Source organism: Rattus rattus, chromosome 6 (genome assembly GCF_011064425.1).
Source record: "Rattus rattus isolate New Zealand chromosome 6, Rrattus_CSIRO_v1, whole genome shotgun sequence".
Classification (NCBI taxonomy): Eukaryota; Metazoa; Chordata; class Mammalia; order Rodentia; family Muridae; genus Rattus; species Rattus rattus.
The window spans coordinates 116,270,377-116,295,240 of NC_046159.1; the positions used below are offsets into that span (position 1 = coordinate 116,270,377).

The 24,864-nt window shown below is 39.9% G+C and overlaps 1 protein-coding gene across 1 annotated transcript in view; it reads right to left on the bottom strand.

Moving 5' to 3' along the window:
* Ptprz1 (protein tyrosine phosphatase receptor type Z1) overlaps positions 1-24,864 on the bottom strand; it is a 181,425-nt gene that overhangs the window by 108,714 nt on the left and 47,847 nt on the right. The window contains exon 2 of the mRNA XM_032906900.1: positions 22,773-22,838. Coding sequence (XP_032762791.1) covers positions 22,773-22,838 — 66 coding nt within the window. The remainder of the gene's footprint in view (positions 1-22,772; positions 22,839-24,864) is intronic.

Here is a 24,864-nt window from a genome sequence, read left to right on the forward strand (position 1 = left end):
AAAAATGTGAGTACGCCTAGCGCGGACTAACTCCCCGAATTATCAGTTTCCAGTTAAACTATAGAGTAAAGTATAGTGAAAACTTGTGGAATGCAGCTTCTGTTTCTGTCAGCACATGCTGGTGAATTCAGTGATGTTTTTCACGCCTTTCTTTTCATAAATTGTATGGACACCTCCCACCACCACCAATGTGTCATGGTGCTAGGGCATGTGTGTGCAGGCTAGAGGACACCTAAGGTGTCAGTCCGTACCTTCTACCGTGTTTGAGGTGGGGGTTCTCCTGTCCACCAGATGAGTGGGCAGTCAGCTTCTAGGAGTTCTTTACTTCTGCCTCCTGTCATAGGACTGCAGGGATTAACCGTGTGCAGCACCAGAGTTCTAGAGTCCGAACTCAAGTTTTCACACTTTTGTGGCAAGTGCTTTCCCCACTGGGCCATCTCCTTGACTCTCTCTTCCTTTGTGTATTAATCAATTAAGATCGTCATGCATGGTCAGTGCAGTATACCAACACCAAGAGTAAAATATTGAAAGGCTCCATTTTTATCTTCTTCATCTACCCTCGAAATAAAAAGAATCTACCTACTAGATGTTTTTGAGCCCTATCTTTCGAAAAAAGTCTAAATTCACAGGAAAAGTGCAAGCAGAGGAGAAAAATCTTATCCATCTGAGAGCCTAGTCGTAACCTTTCATTGGTTTGGGTGCACCTTAGTTTATGCTTCTTAAATGCAAGTGTATTTTCCCACACAGTCACAGCACAGCCATGAAAGTATTTGCCCTCTCCCTTTCCAGTAATTACAGAACTGTGGACAACACCTCTCGACAATGTCCTTAAGGGCAAGACTCAGTTTGGTTAGAGCGCTTTTATTGTCGTGTTGCTTTAGTTTCAACTACTAACATTTCCTGCATCGCTCTCATGATCTCAAGCTCTGGACACTGTGGCTTCTTCATCTGGTCAGTTTGAATTTGTGTGATGCTTCCTGGTGAAAGATCTAGGCTGTGCATTTTCATTACGAATGTTCCCCCAAAGGATGCTCATTCATCCTCACCCTTTGGCACAGGGAGTCTTTGTGACTCCACATTGCTGGTGTTTACTTTGCTCACTTGATACAAGCGGTGTGTCCAACAAACGTGAGCTCTGTCACTACAATGCCATGCTCCTTCTCTTCGAACTGGAAGAGTTATATTTTTGTGGGGGAAGTAATTTGAAACCGCCTCTATATCTGAAAATCCCCTGTCAAATTTAACTTCCTCGGTTCTTGATTTATACTGAGTGAAGCTCATTTCCTGTTTTACTCATTAGGTACAAGTGGTTGTGCAGTTATGGAGCGCTAAAGGATCAGGATTGTTTCCCCCTTTCTTTTACTGGCTGATCCTTCTCAGGAAATGGGAAGAGCGCCATGTACCTACCCTTCTTAGGATGAACATACAAAATCAATAGTTCCTAACTGGCAATTCCTGAGGGCGGCTTTGAAATTCTTCTCAGAACTGTATTCACTCTCACCATACCCACTGTAGCTTCACGCTAGGATCCAGAGAAAGTTCTCATGCCTTGGGTTAACACTGAGTATGGGAGCACACGAGAAGGTATTATAATACTCCCCATGGGCAAATGGTGGGTCCAGGGAGTTGGACATTCTTCCCTAACATGAAGGTAATCTTTAGGCTTCTTCCTCACTTCTTTGTTCAGAGCGAAGTTTTTGGTTTGAACTCCGGGAGTTTGTCTACTCCTGTGAGAAGTATTTCTAGACTTTTTCTGTTATCAACATGTCCAACATCAAAGAGTATATACGTGGTGGGTGGGGTGCAGAATTCTTGGTGAGTAAGGGAGCTGTCATACTCAGGGCAGGATGTCTGTAGAATCCTCCCCTGTGCTTAGCTATGCTTCATGATAATAAGTTGGCCAAAATGACAAGCTGCCTCTTGTAAACCTCTAAGAAAATTACCCTGTTAGTTAAGTCTAACATGCTTTAAAGGGTGGAGGAAATGAGGCACCTACTAAGCTACAAGGGCATCTGCATATCTTATAAGGGATGGATAGCTCTTGCCAGCACTGAATATGGATTGAGATTCTGAACCTGGTATTCTGCATCCAGAGTATGGAAGGGACAAAGTTCAGAAGGCAAATGAGGAAATATGACTGACTGCAAGGAGTAGTGAGAAATAGTTTGACTTCAGTGGTTTCTGAGGAGCTTGTACATGGCGCAAGTCACTACTAGCTACAGCATGGTAGGCTTTTTCAAATTCCCTGGTAATATACAATGAATCTTCTTAAACCGGTGACAAATTGATTTCAATCAAATTAAATGGGGGCAGGGAAATATTACGAAACTTTTAACTTTGGAAATACATAGATAATTATTCTTCAATTAAAACAAACTGGTTTGGTCTTAGAAATTGTTTATTTACTTAGAGCAGTGACTTTAATCCCTATACTTTTGGAAAATCCCCAGAGGATAATTATCTAAAATGACTGTCCTTGACACTCACTGTAGACAGTCACCGTAAGTCATTTCTTCTCCTGTAGGATTTTAGAATCTAAGCTCCATGAGGGACACTTAGTATTTTTCTTTCTCTTATTTGTGTTGCTATTTCCTTGTGCTGACATATAGGCATGCTTAATTTAGATGAACCGAATGAATAAATGAATAGAGTCATTATGCAACAGATTCGGGCTCTAACATCCATTATCAGCCAGTCATGCTGGATGTGGTGGCTCTTGCCTGTAACCCCAGCACTCGAGAAGCTGAGGCTGATGCAGAAGAAGTGCATACATTTGAAGCTGGGTAGCACAGTGAGTTGTAGACCAGCATGGGCTACAGTGTAGGATATGCCCAAAACCGAATGAACAAACCAAAGACAACCTCAAAAAAGATACCCTAAAACGTTCTCTGCTAAAGTAATGAGAACCAACCTACCTTTCTAAATGGACAATTAGTACAAAACTTCAAATATATCCCTAAGGCTTGGAGACGGAAATCTGAGAAAAATCTAATTCAAGCCAGTGATGGAAAGTATAATTGGCTTGTGTAGCAGTAAAACCATTTGTCTTGGGTCCTTGTCAGCAATGACTTGAAAAGTGATGGCGAAATGACTAACTCAACTCCGAGCTGCTAATGCAGAAAAGAATGAATAAGCGCCTACATAAAACAAAAATCAAGAAATACTTGGAGAGTTTGAAAGGTACCACTAAATTTCAGTAGTAACAAAGCAGACTGCTAGAAGGTTCTTACTAATAAAATACAGCATAGGAGACTATGTTGGGATTTAGACACTAAAAAAGAAACAAAAGAAGAGAGAAACCCACGGTAATAGATAATCAGTGTGTGTGTGTGTGTGTGTGTGTGTGTGTGTGTGTGTGTGTGTGCAACTGTGGGCATGTAGAACATGTGTAGCAGTCAGAGCACAACCTTGGGAATTGGTTCTTACTTTCTACCTAGTTTGAGATAGTTTCCCTTATTCTCTTCTGCACATGCTAGCTAGCTGACCTGGGAGCCAGCAGGGATGGATGATGTAGTGTTCGAGCCCAACATAGAAGCACTGTGACGACAGGTGCACCTGGGATTGTCTCTCTCTTTTCATGGATTCTAAGGCTTCACACTCAGGTCCTCATGGTTACAAAGCGAATGCTTCACTGGCCCATCCCCTAGCCATAAAACATAATGTTGAAATTATCAAGGAGCACGATCTCTATAAGTCAAAGAAGTAATTTTTAAATGTTTAAAATATCTATTTTACATTCACTCTTTGAGAATTTGTTGAAGCGGATAATGAATTTATTCCTAATCATTTCCACTCCTCCTCTGAACTCCTCCCAGACCCACCCTGCACCCTCTCATGCCCTCCCAATTTCTTGGCAGATTTTTTTTTCCTTTAAGGCCCACTGAGTCCAATTTGTGCTGCGCATAGACTCACAGGTGCGAAGCCATCCACCATAGCCTGGCTGATGTACCAGGACCGACAGATACCCTTAAAGAAAACTGCCTCCTGAATTTGTTTGCCTAGACCCACAGACTGCTGCAGCTCTCAGACAAGCTTCTTGGTGCAGTGGACAGTGACTCACAGAGGCTAAAGTGCAGAGGATCAGTGCCCGTGTGATGTCCCACAAATGGGACATCTGTATCTCACCTCTCACATGATGGAACAGCTACACTCACGAATTCAGTAGCTATGGCTGCTTGCTTTGCAAGGTGGCTGGTAGTCTAGCACAAAGGGGGAGGGGCTGACAAACCCCGACGCCATAGCTCAGTAGCTAATGACTATTGATAGCTGTTGGAGGAGGTAGAATCAATTCTCTTTAAAGGATCTTTAAAAGGGTTTGCTTTAGTTGATATTTCTATGTACGTGTTTGCCTGAATGTGTTCGGGTACCAGGGGAGGACAGAAAAGGGCATCAGATACCCTGACAGCTAGAGTTCCAGGGAGTTGTGAACCAGCAGATATCAGTGCTAGGAACTGGGGCCTTCTAATGGAGAAGTGAGTCCTCCTAACTGCTGAGTTTTCTCTGCAGCTAAGACACTCTTCTCTCAAGATGAGATTTGCTTAGAAATCACTGGCCATAAACAAGCCAGAGGAAATGAGCATAAGGACAGCTCATAACAGACTCACTGATGATAGATGCTTACCTAATGCAATTAGGCCAGGAAGTTCCCCACAAAGAAGGCCCCATCCTGATGGGAAAATATAGCAAGTGGCAGCACCAAGTGTTCATCTCTTACCGACACAGAGAGAAGGCTTGAGAAATAACGCAAGATCCCTACCTACTACACAGAAGCAATCAGATTGTCTCTTACATCCACTCACCTCACCCACAGAGCTAAAGCCCTTTCAGATGCACAGAAACATCAGTGTATATACCCTTTCTCTTCTACACTTGGTCATTTCCTCACTTTGCAAGTTATAACAGCAGAAGCTGGATGGATCCAGTTTCTAGACACTGAAAAGCTGAGGTTTCTCCTATCAGCAGCGTCAGGTGACCTAGGACTTTTGTTAGATATTAAAGTTGTGACCTCTATCTCAACTTCGTGAATAAGAAACCGTGGCACCAGGCCTGGCAATCTTCCCTCTTCAGTAATCCCTCCAGGTAATTCTGATGACTTCTGAAATTAGATTATACAATATCTACATTTAATCTTTCCTTCATTTTTTTTTTACTATTGTAATTGCTTTGGGGGAAACTTCACTCTGAAGAGAAGGAACAAGCTATAGAAGTTTAGGATTATTCCAGCTAAGAAAACAAAATCCTCAGGCACACTGTATTTTACATGTCCCATACATGCAGTATATTTTCCTATGACAGCCCACAAGTTTTTACATGGCATGCCCATATGCTGTGCAGAAACATTTATTATGTAACTGTCTTCAAAACCTTAACAAGATTTTAACATGATTAAAGATGATAAATCACTGTCAAGTGAGAACATATATAATACTAACATATACAGATTTCAATACACCTTATAATTCAAACATGGGGAAATTACACACACACACACACACACACACACACACACACCCACACACACACACACATATATATATATATATATTTGGCAAAGTTTAATACTTATCTAGCCAACAGCTGCTGTCTGAAAATTGGAAAGAAATGTGATTATCTATCTAAGGCCAAGTATTAATTAGGATCAAATAAATATAACTCCTTAGATCTCCATGGTATCTAATCTATATCAGCATCTTGCAGTGAGAACTCATAAATGATTAAAGGCAGGGCAGATACATTAGAGGACTGCATCATATGCCAGAGCTCAATTTTCTACTCAATTTACTTTTAAAAATATCGGTGGCATAAAAACACATCAGTGGGACTTAGATTTTAAACCAAGGCTTCTCTCCTGTGCTCAGGCACGAACAAGCAATCACCGGAATGGAAGTAATAGAAGTGTTAGTATAATTTACCTACTAATGTGTGTCGGGAGGGGCTTGAATCATAACTAAGGCTTAGGAGTCTCTCCCTAACTATGCTCTGAAATTTCTAAATTGCCTTTCTTCCTTATCACCGTAGAAATTAAAGATGGGATTTTTCTGCAAATAAAGGATAGGGACTGCTCCGTAAACATGAATTCTTCCTGCAAAGGCAACAGAGTCTTTCAGGCTGAGAGAGGCAGAGAACAGTGAACCAGGATGCTTGCTGTGGGAGAGGCAGGCATTTTCTTCAGTGGTGTAGCCACTGTTAAGTTTCCCATGCTGTAAATACAAGCACCCGCGCCTGCCCTGTAAGCAATCCTAATTAAATTCTGTAGGACACACACACACACACACACACACACACACACACAGACACACAGACACACACACACACACACACACACACACACACACACACACAACACACCATAAACCAACCAAACCAAGACATGAATATAAGGGCCAGGGCTTGTTAGAACTTGTAAGATTTGTTGGAAATTGAAGAGGATGAGAGACACTAATGTGATGTGATGTGATGTGATGTGATGTGATGTGTGTGTGTGTGTGTGTGTGTGTGTGTGTGTAAAATTATCAAAATACTCCATATACATGTATAAAACTATCAAATAATAAAAAAATAAACATTCTTACATGGGGTGCATGTCTATAATCCTAGCACTTGGAAGGCCAGGGCAGAAGTATCAAAGCCAGCCTGAGGCAGAATAAGAGTCTGTCTCAAAAATTAAAGGTAAACAAACAAAGCAAGATTCTCCCGATATTTGTTTTGTACCAGCTAGGTACCAGAAGGATTTAGGTAAGCCGGCGATATTTGTATTTGCAATAATTAAAGACAGAAAAGTGTTGAAGAAGATGGAGACCCAGTAGGTCAGCAATATTGTCTATTAATGTGCAGAAAAGCACTAGCTGCAGGGTGGGATGGCTCTGAAGCATTTTTCAGATTCAGATTGCGGGTCCCTGCATAATCGTTCTGACTTCTCAAAAACCTGCACTCTGTGGTAAATGCCGTAGAGAATGTGGCTGAGCTGGCAGCGACTCAGACAATCAGTGTGAGAGGTTGGTTCTTAGTGAGCAGGAGTAATGACTCCAGATTGTGAAACGAGGTTGGAGCCAGGTTACTGCGCCACAGCAGAGAAGAAAATCAAGTCCCGAGATCCTGGAAGTGGCCTGGGTAGAGTCCTAGCCGGACCCAGTATATTTACAATATAAAATGGTATTTATATCGGTAAAATACTAATATTCGGCATGGCCATTTTTCTAAGTGAATATTCTCATGGGAAGTTCTCCCCACTCTGCAAGGACATGCACGATCAACAGTTTGGTCTTGATTGATCACTGAGTTAGTTCACAGTTACACAGTTAGAGCAGGGAGCTAAGAGGATGAAGAAGACTTTCTGTCTTGTTTATTTTTTGTAATTAATTAATTCACTTTATATCAGAGCTCCTCCCCCTTCTCCTCTCAGTCTCATCTTATCTCTTCCATTACCTCAGGGAAGGGGAAGCCCTCCCCTCAATGGGTACCAACCCACCCTGGCACATCAAGTCATAAGGGAATACTCTCCCACTGAAGCCAAACAAGGCATCTCTGTTGGTGGAAGAGGATCTTAAGGCAGGCAACAGGGTGAATTGAATTCTCCAATTGTTAGGGGACCCACATGAACACCATACTGTACACCTGCTACGTACATGTAAGCTGGACTAGGTCCAGGCCATGCATGCTCTTTGGTTGGTGGTTTAGTCTCTGTGAGCCCCAGTGGGCCCAGTTTAGTTGACTCTGTAGGTCTTTCTATGGTGTCCCTGACCCTCAGTCTCCCTCAACCTTTCTCCCCACTCTTCCATAAGATTTCCCAAGCTCTGTCTAATGTTTGCCTGTGGGTCTCTGCATTCTGTCCTGTCTTAAGGTCAGGAGAAATAAAATAAATTAAATGTATATTGTATGAGATAGACATTTAATTACCTTTCTTTCAACTTAGTAATAAAATGAATACATGTCTGGAAAAGCTAGAAAAATGAGGTAAACAAAAAGACAAGAAAGAGAAGAAGCTAAAACTGCACTTTCAAGAAATGGCTGCTTTTAACACATTTCTTAAAACAACACACTGACTGACAAGGCAGAAAGCTATTGCATATGGTGGCTCTGGAGCAATCCCATTTTATGTTTACACAGGAATTCAAAAACTATCAGCTTCCCAGCATCCATTTACTTCTCAGTCGCCAAGCAGAATTAGCCCCTGTGTCTGCAGGGATGCTCTGGGATGCTTAGGATGAGTTGATGGAACATTAGAGCAAAGGGTCTTCCCAATATAGGGGACAAGAGCCTGGAAAACTTCTCAGTAGTAGACTACTGAGGTCTAGTACTTAGGCAAGATAGCCAGGAACAACTAGAGTTAGATTCTTGTTTTCAACAGGGTTTGACACTACAGCAGGGTCAGGGAAAAATCATTATGAGGACTGGGGAAGCTTAGGTGGGCTGGAACTAGATCATTAATAACCATTATGTAGTATGCTATGGTGAGGAACTCATTTTATCATTCTGTGAGTAATGGGTAAAAGAAAGGATGTGTGTGTGTGTGTGTGTGTGTGTGTTTGTGTTTGTGTGTGTGTTTTATGTGGGTACATAAGGGTACACTCCCCTACCCATGCATATACGGAGGCAAGAAGTAGGCACCCAGTGTCTGTGTCATTCTACATTTTAATTTTTGAGATAGAGTCTCTAACTGAGAAGTTATAGTTTGGGTCAGCATGACTGACCAGCAAGCCCTCAAGATCTGTGTGTCTCTGCCCCTTACCACCAGGGTTCAATTGCATGATATCTCACTTGATTTCTACATGGGGGGCGGGGCTGGGGATTTGAACCCAGATCTTCATTCTTGTACAACAAACACCTTACATACTGAACTGTCATCTCTCCAGCTACGACTGAATGGATCTGAAGAACCATATATATATATATATATATATATATATATATATATATATATGTTCAATAATTAGGTTCAAGACAATTCCTGAGTAGTAGATTTACGTGACTTTATTACGTTTATCAGGTACTTTCTGCATGCCAGGTTCATTCCCAAGTGTTTTGTGAATACAGACTCACTTAACCATGCTGGCCCCTTTGAAGTAGGCATTTATGATGATTGTGGAATCAGAGAGTTTAGAAGGAATGAAGGGGAAAGCCAGATTTAAAGTTGAGCAATTAGATCAACTCTATAGAGTACACTCTCCATACCAGGCAAACCAGTAGAAGGACACCCACTAATCCTGCTTTGTTAGAATACAGCCAAGCCAATAATTATTATCTCACAGTGAACTCCCTGCAGAGATGTGTGACACGCCCATTAGATCTGTCTACTTGAAATCCTCCCACAATGGGAGCATGCAAGACTTCCTTATCCCATCCTTTTGAGCTCTCTCTCTCTCTCTCTCTCTCTCTCTCTCTCTCTCTCTCTCTCTCTCTCTCTCTCTCTCTTCTTCCATTAGCTTACCAATTGAAATGCTGGTATAAAATCAATCCAAGCATCTGCTAAACACAACTGTCAGTAACAACAAGTTTAGGTCATTGAGAATAAAATAAAATTATGTTACCTAGAATCCCAAATGAAATAAGGATTATAGAAAGAATTCTTATATCAATAAGATCATCTATTCTGTTCCTAATTTGGGTCAGAAAGCAAGGAGGCCAGTAGGAGTCTGGAGATGCCTATCTCTCCTGTAGCTCAGCACTGTGGCTAGCTTTACCTGGGACAATCCTCTGCCAGGCTAGCATGACTATAACTTGTTCCCTGTCTCGATTTAAATTTCCTTTCTCCAGCCGCTTTACCTGAACTCCCCAGGCTATTCTATTCCAGAGACTGCAGACCCTGTGCTGCCTCTGTCCACCATGGTGGCACAGATCACACTTTTAAAATCTCACTGTTATCACTGTCATCACCCTGCTGACTGGTTCCATCGCGGCTGCCTCCCTGATGTCCTGCAGTTCCTGGCTCTTGGTGTACCGCCAAGGAGTACTGATCAAACTAATGACCTCAACACTTTACATTTCCTCTGTTAATGAGGCGGCAATGCCATTAAGGCGGGGGCAAAGCCTGGAGATGTGATAAGATACTGATGCTGACTCCCTCACAGTCTAATACCGAATGATTAAATTAAACACCCCAGAAAGAGAGCCAAGTGTGTTATAGGCACAAATGCAGTTGATTTTTAAAAACAAACTCGGGGGCTTTGGAACCATAGAGCCATGCAGAATCTGTAAATCGCATGCTGCAAGCAGATCTCACTTTCTAGAGACACTCATGAAATATGTAAAGGTGGGAACCATGCATGCAAAGGCTAGATAAGCCATCTACCTGCAGGCTATAGGCTGTCTAGGATAGCACACACTGTGGTTGGTTTCCTGTTGGCACTAGTTCAGGCAGGAGTGCCACTGGTTTTGGTTTTTGTTTTATTTTTTGTTTGTTTTTCCAGGTTGCAAAGGTCTACAAAATGTAGCCCTTTTTCTTTTCTTTTCTTTTCTTTTCTTTTCTTTTCTTTTCTTTTCTTTTTGAGTTCTCTGTGAATTATAGTGGCTTCTCCAGTAGTCACTCTAATATATATATATATATGTATATATATATATATGTGTGTATATATATGTATATATATGTGTATATATATGTGTGTGTGTATATATATGTATATATATATATATATATATATATATATATGATCCTTTTTGTTCTAAGGAGGATCTGAGAGAGTCATTTGAAATCAGGATATTAGTGATCATAATTTTTACAAGATGAAATTAATTCGATGTCCCCAATGACAATGAAGGAAACAGACTAGTAATTACTAACTATGTATTGGGGACTGTAGGTGAGGCTCTGTTTCAAAAGGAGAAATACAGTTAAGAAGACCGCCCCATAGGGACAGATGCTCTCTGTTGAGGTACAGACTTAACTATAATACCTTTACCTGGATCAATAACCACAAACTGCTAGTGAGATAAACGCAGTTAGAGAGCAGTACGTAGGGTGAGAGGCTCTAGGACGGTCAGGAAAGGTAACTTAAAGTATAAGGACAAACAATGAAATGGAGCTTAATTACTCCTGTTGAAAATAGGGAGGAGAATGCTCCCTTTCTTAGAGCATTTTAGAAAATGAATCATTGTAAGTACGTTCTAAGGATGCTCTTTGTAATGTACCCAAGTCCTTATAAATACCCGAGAGGCTAACTGTGGGACAGTGGACCATTCCAGGAAACTTGGTAAGGTTAAGTGGGTTGGAAACCCTAGAACCTCTAAAAGGATGATAGGAACTTCACTGGCTTCTGTCCAGGCCCCTGTCACATGACCATACTCCCTACATAGGAACGTGACCTATGGTCACATAGATCAGAACAAAGTTCTCCATGCTAAAGAGGTATCTAGAGACCTCGAGGGTTTAACCAATAAGGTTCCCTTCCCGGACATTGCTTCCTGTAAAAGGTATTTAATATCTGGTCCACCCTGAGGAGATGGTATGTATAAATTTTCTACAATGGACAATCAATGCATAGACTAGAACTAAGGACTCTCTTTCTCATCAAGAACCAATGTAGGGAGCATGGCGGAAACCTTTGTCTACAGATCCGTGCCATCTAAGCCCCTCAGAAAGCCCCTCTGTGCATCTAAAGGCCTGGGGCTTGTCTTTAGCCTGTAGGCTTCCTTCATTCCTAACGCTCCTTGGCCTAATGGCCTCTAGATGTCCAGGAGTTTGGGAATTCCTGGCCCTGGTCTCCAAGCAGACCACAGGCTTTCTTTGTCCCTGACTTCCTATGGTTTCTATCAGCAAATGAACACCTGGGAGCTTGGGAACCCCAGTTTCCTCTGGACAAAGCCAATCTATCAACATAATCATTGCAATTGCCAGGTAACCATTAGTTGAACTACATATGACCAAAATTACTATCAAGTCTTCATACATGAGGGCTAATTATTGCTTAATTTCAAAATATGAATATAATATGAAATAAATAAGTTATGGCTGCTTGATTATGAATGTGAGAGTCCTTTACAATCTCTTGAATAGACTATATTTAATGGCTACATTCTTCATCCTCACACCATAATCAAACCACTGTCTTCTCTACTACCCTTTAGAAAGAATTTCTGAGTTAAGACAAATTTTTATTTTAGCTATATTTTTCTAACAGAAGACATAAATAGCATAAGATATATATATATATATATATATATATATATATATATCTTAAGTGAGCATGTTTTCCTCATGGACAAACATATACCAAACTGACACTTATGGTGCTCATCAGGAAATATAACCTGGATGTCACATTTCATCGGTATCAGCATTGAGAGAAAGTAACTAGAAAGGCATCCACAGTCTTTCCCTGCAGGGGCTTCCAATGCTTGGTTATGCTCTCTTGTTCTATTTATCAGCAGAACTTACTCTACTAAATAAGAAAGTTGAAGAGCAGCCCCTAGGGAAAAAGTGTAGGCTTGGGTTCAAGAGTCTAGTTTTAAGTCCAATGGTGCTGACCCTTCCTTGAGACCATCAGTTGTCACCAGGCTATGGAAATTGTATTAGCTGTCACAATACCTCTGTACTTTGGAACACTGAACATTTTAGTTTCTTCCCATGCTTATTTCTGTCTTATCAGAGAAAGCCCCATAGTAGAGTTGCTTGGGTGATTTTGTTTGGAAGGCAGAATGTGCAGGCATTTTAGAAGGTGTAGTCTCTGCATGAGGGGTGGTTGGAAGGGCAGCTAGGAGCAACATAATGATCCTAGACCTGTTCTTATTGACACTAGGCTATGCTTTGCACTCGGCCTCTCTTGCCAGCTTTTTTCTCCAGAGCAGTCTTCGTAGGGCTCCATCCTGTCTTTCTCTGTGTTCTGGTTTCCATCAGACTCACTGTGTATAGTTTCTCGGATGCTAAATTCAGATCTAACTCCTACCCTTTCACTAGGGCTCAAGTTTCCTTCTCTTTTCATGGAAACCTAAGACCTTGGCCTATGGGGGTGAATTGAGCCAACTGTTACAGATGCATCAGAATATTCTATGATAATTAGGGTGCTCTCTAAACAAGAGACCACAATATGGATGCTAGAGTCTATGGGACACAAGAAACACACTTTGTATTCCATCTAGGGGAAATCCTACTTCTGCTTCAGTCAAGGAGGCCTTCAACATCAACAAAACAGTCTATATGATTAAAGCAGTAACCTAGTATTTAGAGATAAAGGGATAAACCATCATACATGCATATACACATACATATACATGATTACACTAGGTTATATAAAGGTGTGGTCATACATGTACCTGGTGTACCATGAACATATTCCACCATGCCTTCCTATTTGTCTTCTTCTTATCTTTCCTCCACCCCTTTAGTTCTTTCTATCCCCAGAGACTTTCATGTAATCTCTCTCTATGCTCTCTCTCTCTCTCTCTCTCTCTCTCTCTCTCTCTCTCTCTCTCTCTCTCTCTCTCTCTGCGTGTGTGTGTGTGTGTGTTCTCTCTGAAAATATAGAGGGAATAAAACTTAGTAGCTCTAAACTTATTTAAATATATTCAAAAACCATTTGGGGAATTATATTTCCCATTCTTTAAAGCACATTTCACTTAATAAAAAAATCTTTCTGGACCTATGAAACCAGCCAGGTATGTTCTATCTTTCCTTCTCTGACAACTTTTGGTTTAAAGAATCAGAGTTACCATGGTGAAGACATGGGAAATTAAAATTAAGTAAACCTTCCATTTGGTCCAAACTGGTACATAACATAGGAGGGGGCCAACCACAGGTTAAATTATGGTAATCAAATTTGACATCAGAGTTTAGCACAGTCCAGTTCTCATGACAATATTAAACTATGGCCTAACCTTGGATTTTGTTGTCTTGGCTAGTCACACAGTTTCTCTCCCTCCCCTCTCTCTCTCTCTCTCTCTCTCTCTCTCTCTCTCTCTCTCTCTCTCTCACACACACACACACACACACACACACACACACACACACTTTTGATGCAGTGTATCTCTGCCATAAAACAGATGATTCCAGTGTAAAGTTGCATGGACTGAAATAAATGATGTTCATTACAGTAAGAGGCGAGATCCCCTGAAATATAGTGCAGATTTCTTAAACACAGACCCAGGGAGAAGCATCCAAAACTTCTCATCTTGAGTTTGCACAGGACTAGCCCAATCTACTGACTTGATTAGATGTTGTCCATAGAAACAGTTACTAAGCTGGACCAGATGATCAGTGCAATTTGCTTTATAGATAGGTGCAAAGACATTAATGCCCCTTTAGGCTCATGTGTTGAATACATAAGTTACTAGCTGGTGGCTCTATTCTGCACAGTAGACTAGAGTCACTAGGAGATGAGTCCTAGCTGGAGGAAGTCATCACTGGGATGGGCTTCTGAAATTATACCTTATCCCCCAGCCGTTCCTCTTTCTCCTTCCTGCCCACCAAAAGAGGAGCAGCCTGGCCACAGTCCTAGGGTCAATGTAGTCAAAAAGTATAGGCCTCAATATGGGAAACCAGGAGCCATAATAAAAACCTTCTTCTTTACAACGTTGCATTCTCGGGTGTTTTGTCAGGAATGGAGGGCCTGACTAGCACAGGGGAAAACATGGCAGAGTCCAGTTCTGCCAGTGGACAAGAGAAGAAATGATTATTTGTAGTGGTATTCTATAGCCATTTCTCATTTCCTCCTGCTTTCTCCTAGATAATATTTTCAAACATGCTTATGGTGTACTTATTTTGTGTTTAATAAATTAAAAATTACATATACCAATTGCACTGTTTTGATGTATGTATATATTATATAATGGAGAAATTGAGCTTATAAACACTTGCCTTACCTCATCTATCATTTTATGACAATGAGAACATGGAACCTCCATTGTTTTAGTGATCGTTGAGAATACAGTACAGGAAGATTCTAAGTTTGACACCACTACCTGAACCGTATTCAGCCTCCACAGTGAAACGTTACAAGTCACCACATTTACCATGGGGAGGAATATAAATCTTAAGAAAGCTTTCAATAATACCCAGAGCATAGGAAATACCTGTCTATAATATGCATTTTAGATGATCAACTCTTTCCAAATCCTCTTGTGAGATTATCTGATGTTCCCCGGCTTGTTCGATCTGTGTGGGCGCAAGTTAAAATGCTGCCAAACAGTAATCACTTGGATCTGTCACTTACAGTCCTTTCTCCAAGAGCGTTCTTGCAACAATGGGAGGCGTTTATCTAATCCATACTCAATTAGTAGGGCATTATTAAGAACCTTCTACAGATGAAAAACCTGAAATAAAGAGCAATTAGCAGCCTCTCTGTGTGCAGGTGAGATGTAGCCAGGGAGCTGGATGCAGAGATCGGCAGATGCTCTGGTAAGCGCACCTCTCCGCCAACAGAGACTCAGCCATTCAGAAATGCCACGTGACAGCGAGTGAAGACACAGCTCACCTAACAACTTTGCCCATTCTAACTAAAATTAAGACAGATACATTTAAATATTCCATAACGTTTTTTCAAAATATTTCTTTGTCAATATAAAGAATGCTCTGTGAGCTATGTATAGTAGGAAGTGACAATCATGTTGCTATTTTCATGTTTCCACTGACTTATTCTCCAGAATGACAATCCCAAGGGTCTGGTGTGATTTTCCTCCAGGCCTTTCCTCTCTGCCCACATATATGAGCAATTTTATACAGAAATGGGCCAATTCTTTTACTTAAATTTTTTTCACAACGACGCTCGAGATGAGGATAAACAGTCTCTTTAATATAAGAAGTTCAAATATGAGGGATCAAAGAGGATATAACAGATTAAAAAGATATTACAGAATCAGAAAAAGACCCAGACAAATGAGACCACATAGATTCAAATATTCTTTGAGTTGGGTATGGTCTACTTAAATACTAAACTGTATCCTTGTTCAGACACCACACCACATGGTCCCTATGACTCTATATTCTCTGTAAGTAACATCTTCTAGTCTATATATTTGCCAAGCAAGAAAAGACATTCTACCTAAAGAAATAGGATCACTTTAGTATTTAAAATCTCCGTCCTTTTGGTATCTACACAAATCTAACAGTGGTCAGAGAGTTGCATCTTCTGGCTTGTGCCAACTGCAACCCTTTAACTAAACCTTAACAATATAAAGGCACTTAGAGGCAAGAAAATGTAAGAATACATTGCTATGAAGAATTCGATTCCAAGTTTCTTTAAAGAATGCTCAATGAGAAATAATATAACATTTATAAGTCTAGGAAGTAAAGATATGTCAGTAGTGTGCTTCTAAGAATGAAACAGTTCAAATGCATATACTTCCGATAATCTTATTGTTATTCAAGTCTCTAGGTAGGACCTAAACAAGTCAAGGAGAAAGAAGATTCCAGTAACTCTTAGGAGAATCCTAAGCATTTGTAATACTAAAAATGAAAGACAAAAATGACATATTTTTCCTCACTATACTGTCTTTATCTGGACTGACACAGAAAATTCACTGTTGCACTGGTAGAGAGGGAGTCTAGTCTTCTGACAGCATGGAGCGAAGCCATGAAGTCAGGTACTTAGTGCTGACACTCCCAGGTTTTCAATCTGTCCATCTGCTGCCACCACACCTTACCTATCTTCCTCAAATAAACTTTAAAATGCAACTTCACTGAGCAACCCTGTCCTTTGTTAGCCCAGCGACAGCAGTCCTGAATGGAAAGGTTGTTTTTAATCTATATAAAAAGCACAATTAAGAGAGTAATATTCTTTTCTGCCCTGTTTCTCCACCCATCTGGTAGCTTGTAGGGAATTGTATTGTTTCTTCGTCTCTTACAGTCGTATAATCGTTGATAAACAATCTCAGCTTAAGTGATTCCATTTAAGTTATGTTTGATGTGTCATGTGTCTGAAATGACTTACGGTAGCCTAAGAGTAGTCTCACTGAGAAATGTCAAGCTTAGAGTTTTTCTTAGTAGAACAGTCTATGTGCAAACACTTTCCGAAATACTTTTCTAAGAGTTCAGCTCCTTGGATAAATTCCAATACCACAACACAAAAGGAAGCCCACACATGCAAAGTTGAATGAGAATTAACTCCTTTCTACCACTTACAAAGTTAGCTATATTTAAGAACCACACAATGACATACAATTTTGTTCTTTTTTTTTTTTTTTTTCGGAGCTGGGGACCGAACCCAGGGCCTTGCGCTTCCTAGGTAAGCGCTCTACCACTGAGCTAAATCCCCAGCCCACAATTTTACAATACAATGACAGTGGTACTATATGTTAAGCACAGTTTTTCATTTTTGAGGAATATGACAGTATTAATAAGCACAGCATTAGACACATTAGCCAACCTTAAATATCTGTGTTCAAATTTTAAAAAGAGACGAATGCTATAGTGAATAATGATTTTCATGGGAGAGATACATTCATTCGGATAAAAAAAATTATATATATATATATATATATATATATATCCCTTTCTGTAACAGCAACACCACTTCTTAATAAGATTACCCATTTGATCATAAGACTGCTTCTGATGGGACCTAAAACTGACAGGCTGTTGGTTAAGGGCAGGGCCAGGCAACTTGATTAGAGAGGGAAGAACTGTTCATTATGTATGCACAGGACCATTCGATCCAAGCCTGGCCAGGTGACGTGCCATGTCTGGCTCAGTCAGGCCATTCAGAGGAGTAGTTCTGCGGCTAACTTCCCAAATAATAGTCTACTGTACAGTGGCATTGCATTGTTGCTAATGTGTCTACTGAAACTGACAGGTAAAATTGCTTTCTTCTTAGCTCACGAGGCACACCCAGCTTTTCTGGAACCAGAGGAAGATGGTAACATCTCTATTGTCTCTCCATTAGTCTATCTGCTGCCCTTGCTTGGAGAGCTGGGAATCCTAGCTCCCCCTAACCTAAAAGAACTCCTTTCTCTGATTCTACATTTGGGGAATGGAGGGTGCACAAAGGCTTGCTGCGTGCTTTACGTTAATAGCCCTGATCTTCATCTGGGTTCTTCGCTTGGAAGTTCATTGAAGGAAAATAACCTGTTCTCATGACCTCTGAAACTAGGAAGTTTGTTGATCAGTAGACTAAGCCAGATTTACTCAGTACGTGTAGTTCTGTGTGGTGAGCCTTCTATAACAACAGTGGATTAATATTTGTTTACAAATTTTTTAAAAAAAAACAGCTAAGTGGAAAAATTTTTGAGAGGTGTCTCCTGAGTTTCTTTTCTACTTTTTATCTTTTAATTTTTTATTTAGTTATTCATTTTATTTTTTTCCCTTTTTCTTTTAAAATTGGATATATTTCTTTATTTACATTTTAATGTTTTGCCCTTTCCTGGTTTCCTGTCCATTAAGCCCCCTATCCCCTCCCCCTCCCCCATAAGGGTGTTCCTCCCATACACTCCCCCCTTACCATCCCCTGGGATTCTCTTGCACTGGGGAGTCCAACCTTGGCAGGACCAAGGGCTTCCTTTTCCACTGGTGCCCCAACAAGGCCATCCTCTGCTACATATGCAGTTAGAACCCTGGGTCAGTCTTTGCGTAGTGGTTTAGTCCCTGGAAGCTCTGGTTGGTAGGCATTGTTGTTCTTATGGGGTCTCAAGCCCCTTTAGCTCTTTCAGTCTTTTCACTAATTCCTTCAATGGTGGTCCCGTTCTCAGTTCAGTGGTTTGCTGCTGGCATTCGCCTCTGTATTTGTCATGTTCTGGCTGTGTCTCTCAGGAGAGATCTACATCCGGTTCCTGTCAGCCTGCACTTCTTTGCTTCATCCATCTTATCTAGTTTGTGTATATATTCCACATGTGGGGCAGGCTCTGAATGGCTGTTCCTTCAGTCTCTGCTCTAAGCTTGCCTCCATATCCCCTCCTATGGATATTTTTGTTCCCCTTTTAAGAAGGAGTGGAAGCATCCAGCCTGTGAGTTTCTTAGGAACTGAAAGGAAAAATGCAACTCTAAAAGCCAAAGCATGTAGAACTTTTAAACCTCATGAAGAGCCCTTGGCAAAGAGCTCATGCCAGAGGCAGCTTGTTAAAACTACTACGAGTCACATTTAAGAAGTACTGGGAAGATGGTTTGCCTCCACACCGTGCAGAATCTGAGGTCAGCAGACGTTGTGCAGAACAATCATTTGCCATGGTGAATAATTTCTCTGGCATTTGCCTTTCCCACTTATTGAGGCTTAACAGTAGCAATTCAATATAAAACATAGGATTCATCTTTTGGATGAAAATAAATCCAAAATGATTGCAGTTGTTAGATATAAAGTTATAAAGTATACAAAATTATAGTTTTTGAAAACTACCTTTTATTCATTAGTAAACTTATAACTCAATCAGTAGCATAAATAATTCATACATGAAAAAGATATTTTATAGCAATACAAATATATTACCTACCTAAAATCAACTTTCAACAATATTCTTCTTTAAAGAAGAAAGCATAATAGTAGTAGGAATTAGGAAATTATTTAGTTTTAATCACTATAACAAAAGTAATCTTAGGAAAACTTCCTAGATAATCCTTTAGTAGTATAAATTTATTCAGACCATATAATCAGAAGTTACTTTTGGTCACTCAGTACTTTCTAACATTTCAGAAATAGAAAAGTAAGCAATTATTTTCCAGTATTTAAAATTTGACTGTGATAATTATGTTATTATTCATATATTTTAGCCTCAATATTATTTTAATAAGGTTAAAATAAGTTAAATTTCTTGAAAGTACTAATTGTAATGCAATTTAAAGATGAAATGCCTTCATCTTTTACCTACAATAGCTTACTTTAAAACTTTTATGGTGTCTGAGTTATGAATGTGAGAAAAACTAGCCCACATCCTAAAATCAAATGCAGACCTAAATTCATTCAGATGAGCATCACATGAATATGCATAAAAGCACAAGTAAAGTTACAGGTCGATCCTAAGGCTCTCTTACTTTTGATTTTAAGTCTTTATGTCATACATTATTAATTGGACATCACCTGACATTATCATGTCCCCAACAACATAACCTAGACAGACAGACATTGAACACACATGTAAAATTAGTAAAGATCTTCAAAACGCCCAGTCCTGAGCAGCACTCAGTGAGATGTCTCTCATTTCTACTGAGTGATTTCTTCAACAACAAATCAAATACTTCAGTTTGGAAAATATTAAAAATGTGATCTTTTTACTAACAATTTCATTGAACTTTTAAAATTAACACTAGTGAAAATGTCGGAATGAAATGAGTGGTATGACTTTTAAATGTTCGTTTGGCTGTATCTTATGATGAATGTAAAAATATGATATTATAAATTAGAAAAGCCCTTTGATCAAGCAATTCTTTTAATCAAAGTCCATTTTAAAGATGCTCAGGTGAATAGTTGTGGATTTCAATCATGATGTTGCAATGTAAGAGCAAACTCACGAAAGAAAACTAAACTATTTCAAATAGACAGAACTGTGGATAATTTTTGTTCATATATATTTTACTGTGTTTATAAAATAAAAACCTATTTTCCATAGGTTTTTAGATTATTATTATATATGAACATTAAGGACAGGTCTTTGGTTTTTTTTGTTTATTGGATATTTTATTTACATTTCAAATGTTATCCTCTTTCCTGGTTTCTCCTCTGGAAACTCCTATCCCCTCCCTCCACCCCCTCCCCCTGTTTCTGTGAGGATGCTCCCCCACCCACCTACCCAGTCCTGTCTCCCTACCCTGGCATTCCCCTACACTGGGGCATCAAGCTTTCACAGGACCAAGGGCCACTCCTCCCATTGATTGCTTCCCATATTCCAACTGAGAATTTTCTCCTTGTTCTCATTCTTCCCCACCCCTCCTCTTCTCTTCTCTTCTCTTCTCTTCTCTTCTCTTCTCTTCTCTTCTCTTCTCTTCTCTTCTCTTCTCTTCTCTTCCCTCTCCCCCTCCCCTCTCCCCTCCCCCCCCTCCCCCTCCCCTCTCCCCTCTCCCCTCCCCTCTCCCCCTCCCCTCTCCCCTTTTTTTTCTTTCTTTCTTTTTTTTTTTTTTTGAGACAGGGTCTCTCTATACAGTCCTGGCTGTCCTAGATCTCACTATGTAGACCAAGCTGACCTTGAACTCACAGAAAGTCACCTGCCTCTGTGTCCTGAGTGCTGGGATTAAAAGTGTGGGTTACTATACCCAGCTTTGATTATTATTTTTTTAAAATATGATTTCAGAAACAATCAGAGGCAATTTAAAATAACAAATGTCATTAAAAGAAAGAAAAGAAGCAACAAGAAAGAGAAAGGAGGAAAGAAAGAAGGAAAAAAGAAAGAAAGAAAGAAAGACAGACAGACAGACAGACATTGAACACACATGTAAAATTAGTAAAGATCTTCAAAACGCCCAGTCCTGAGCAGCACTCAGTGAGATGTCTCTCATTTCTACTGAGTGATTTCTTCAAAATGAACTTCAGAAAGTATGCACTGGGTCTCTTCAAAACCCCCATTCTTTTTTTTCCTAGTTAGAAATTGCATAAATAAATGACAAAATTAACTGTCCACAACACTTATTACTTATAAGACTTAGCTATATGAACACAAAGGGAGTAGCTAAATAATAAAACTTCCAATCACTTCAGTTTCAGGCCTACTTTAAGAACTGTTAAGGCCTGGGTAAAATATTAAGGCCTAGATGCAATGTTAAGGCCTAGGTAACTGTTACGTGGCTAGCCTGCCATTTTGTCCTGTTACTAATATTAAAAGGAGATGCTACTAGGACACCTTCTCATGTTCAAGTTGATTACATATTCTGTTATGTTCTGTGCCCTTCAAAACCAATCACGATAGCAGTCAGTGGTACTGCTTTGTATAGTTACCCACAGTAAGCTTGGACCTGAACCAACCACACAGAAGCACTTCCTGCTTCTGCGTTTAAGCGTTTGTGATATTGTATGGGTGAGTATAAACAAGAACAGTTCATAGTGAGACCCATTGTTTTGTATACTAACAAAACTTAATAAAAAGGAGAATGCCTGTCTATCTATAAAATTTAACATTTTGCTGTTTTGTTTTTTAAGTGAAATCAAGCCCCAAATTATGGTCAGTGCCTTGTTTTCTGATTTCATCTCATCAACTAGTTTGTAAGTCTATTCAGTGCCCAACTACAGTGCTTGTCCACAATAGCCCTACTGGTTGCCAAATGTGTGGTCCGTCCAGATTCTTCTCGTGTTCTCTCATCAACACTTTACTTTCTCTTCTTTGTGAAGCTTTGATTATGACTTGTGGTTAGTATTCTTTCTAACCTACTTCAGGTATTTATGATGACTCAAGTCAAGTACAGTCATCACACAAAATAATTTTAAAGTTTGGGTCCAATGAGCTCAATCATAGACATGCATAAGGAAGACCTTACTCAGAAAAAAATGTACATTATCAACCTTTGTAGAATGAGTGAAAAATAATCACTCTCAATGATAGTAGCTAGTACTTAGTGGAAGTTGTCTTTTTTTTTTTTTAAAAAGAAAAAGGTTTAAGAAAGTGTTTTCCACTCCATTGACTCATTTCATGCTCAGCCTAGCCCTCAGCTTCACAGATGAAAAAAGACTGGTACTCAGGTAGGTTATGCATATTTCCAAGAAATACAGATAAAGGTCTGAGAACGAAGTTCAATGCTAGTCAATATGCTATCATACCAAATTCATGAGAAGCCCACTAATAATAATTTTCTACCAATAATATTTTATCAATTAATAGGACCACATGGAAGTAGACAAAAATAATATGCCAGGCTGCAAGAATTCCTTTTATATGAGGTAAAAATGCAGGGCAAAGGAAGTTTTTGTTACTTCTCACTGTGTAAGAGACATCCATACCTGTATAGGACCAGCCAATCTCTTCAACAAGTTTCCTCTGCTGTCTGTAGTATCCATAAGCCCAGTCTAGAACCAAGAAAAATAAAAATGATTAATTTGAAGAAAGACAGGTGGCTAAAACTTAAAAATGATAAGTTGTCCAAATCTTTCACGCCACTGGTGGTTACCTTTAACAGTCTTTTCTACGTTTCCCTCCCAATATCTCCATTCAGCCACATCTCCACCATTATCAACGTCAACACATCTGGAGCACTTAGCGAAAAGTATATGAAATGCTTGTAAAGAATGCTAAAGTTTAGGCAAAGGCAGAGAAAGTTCCCAGCAACTGGGAGGCATCATCCCAAAGAAAACACGTCCAGAAAGGACAGCCTGTCTCCGAGTTCAAGATCTGAAATCCTTAATGTAGGACTATGACAAGGAGAAAGGCTATTTTGGACGTTGAAAGTGGATTCATCTCCACAGGAAGGGCAGTATCTGGTGGAGGTAAGACTGTGGGAAGCTTGGAACATTGTGAAAGAGGCAGATGCCTCATGGCTCAAGGAGACAGGCTGTAGGGAAATTGTGGCACAATTCATAGAGGAAGAAAAGAAGCTTCTGCTTCTGATCTTCATTCTGTGTAACTCAAAATGTGCCTGGACCCATCTCACCATCCAGGCATCAGGGTTCACAGTACTAATTCATGTGCCATAGTCCCCGACTACAGGAATGCCACTGCTCTGTTTCAGCCTCAGTGTAGCTACAGGAAATCTTTGCAGGCTGTGTCTGAGACCTGATCGGTACAGTTCACAGAACTCCTTATTCTTAAAGGCCACAGTTTACTGGCGAACTTGGGGAGCTTGTCCACTCTAAGATGGGGTTCAGACCATATAGCTCTCATCTGAGTATTGACACATAAAGGTACATGTTGTATATTGATGTTTTTCTTATTAAAGGGGAAAAGTATCGCTTACTACCTACTCTCTATGTATTTAAATATGACTAACATTTCATGTAAACCTAACTATACAATGAATGACTCTGTGATCAGTCTCATTCACTTTACATGTTTTTATTGCTCCTGTACCAAAGCTTTTATGCATTTTTAACACCAGCGGTATTCCATTATATGGTAGCTGAGACAGGTTCCCCTAGGCTTGACTAAACATTGACCAGTTAGTTCCTGGTACTTGGTTCCTAACCTCCGTTGTCTGAGACTACCATTTTACCGCAGAAATGCTGGACTGTAAGATCTTTTCTCTTCCTGTTGAGATGCAGAAATCTTTAATTACCAACCTGGAAATAAATTTCCCATGTACTGGGAACCAGGTCTGAAGAATACAGCCATAAAGGGAAATGATATTCTTGTCACGAAGCATCAGTGGACACTTGCAACACATGGTAAGTACCTGAGTTTATTACCTGAGTTTATTACCTGAGTTTGTTTTTCCTTTGGATAAAAATATGTTAAGAAAGTTGGGTGCTGGTGGCATATACCTTTCATCCCAGCACTCAGGAGAAAGGTAAGTGGATCTCTGAGTTCAAGGGAAGCCTGGTCTACAGAGCAAGTTCCAGGACAGGCAAGGCTACACAGAAAAACCCTGTCTCAAAAAACAACAAATAAACAAAACAAAAAAATCTGTTAAAACAAGCATAGGGGCCCTAATTTCCCCAGCAGCTAGCGCATCATAGCCCTTAGAAAACCTTACCCCAAGAGTTGAAGTGAGATTGGCTCTGGGTGTTCTCTTTGACCACAGTAGCCTTGAAAACATTGTTTCTAGAATGTTTATATCTACTTGCTGAAAACTCTGTTTTGAAAACTGACACACCCTGTTTTATTTACCCACTCATCATCCAATGGGTACTCAGGTAGTCTCCATTCGGGGTATATTATGAATAATGCTGTTTTAGACAGTTCTGTGTGCATTTGGCTTGCTTCTTAAAGATGAGATTAGACTCACTGTTAATTGTGCAAATCAATTTCTCTTAAAATGGTAGTTATGTAGACTAATTTAAATGCTGAGGATAAAGGAATACATATGACTGGGTATTGGAAAACACACACACACACACACACACATACACACACACACACACAACCACTAGACTTTAACAA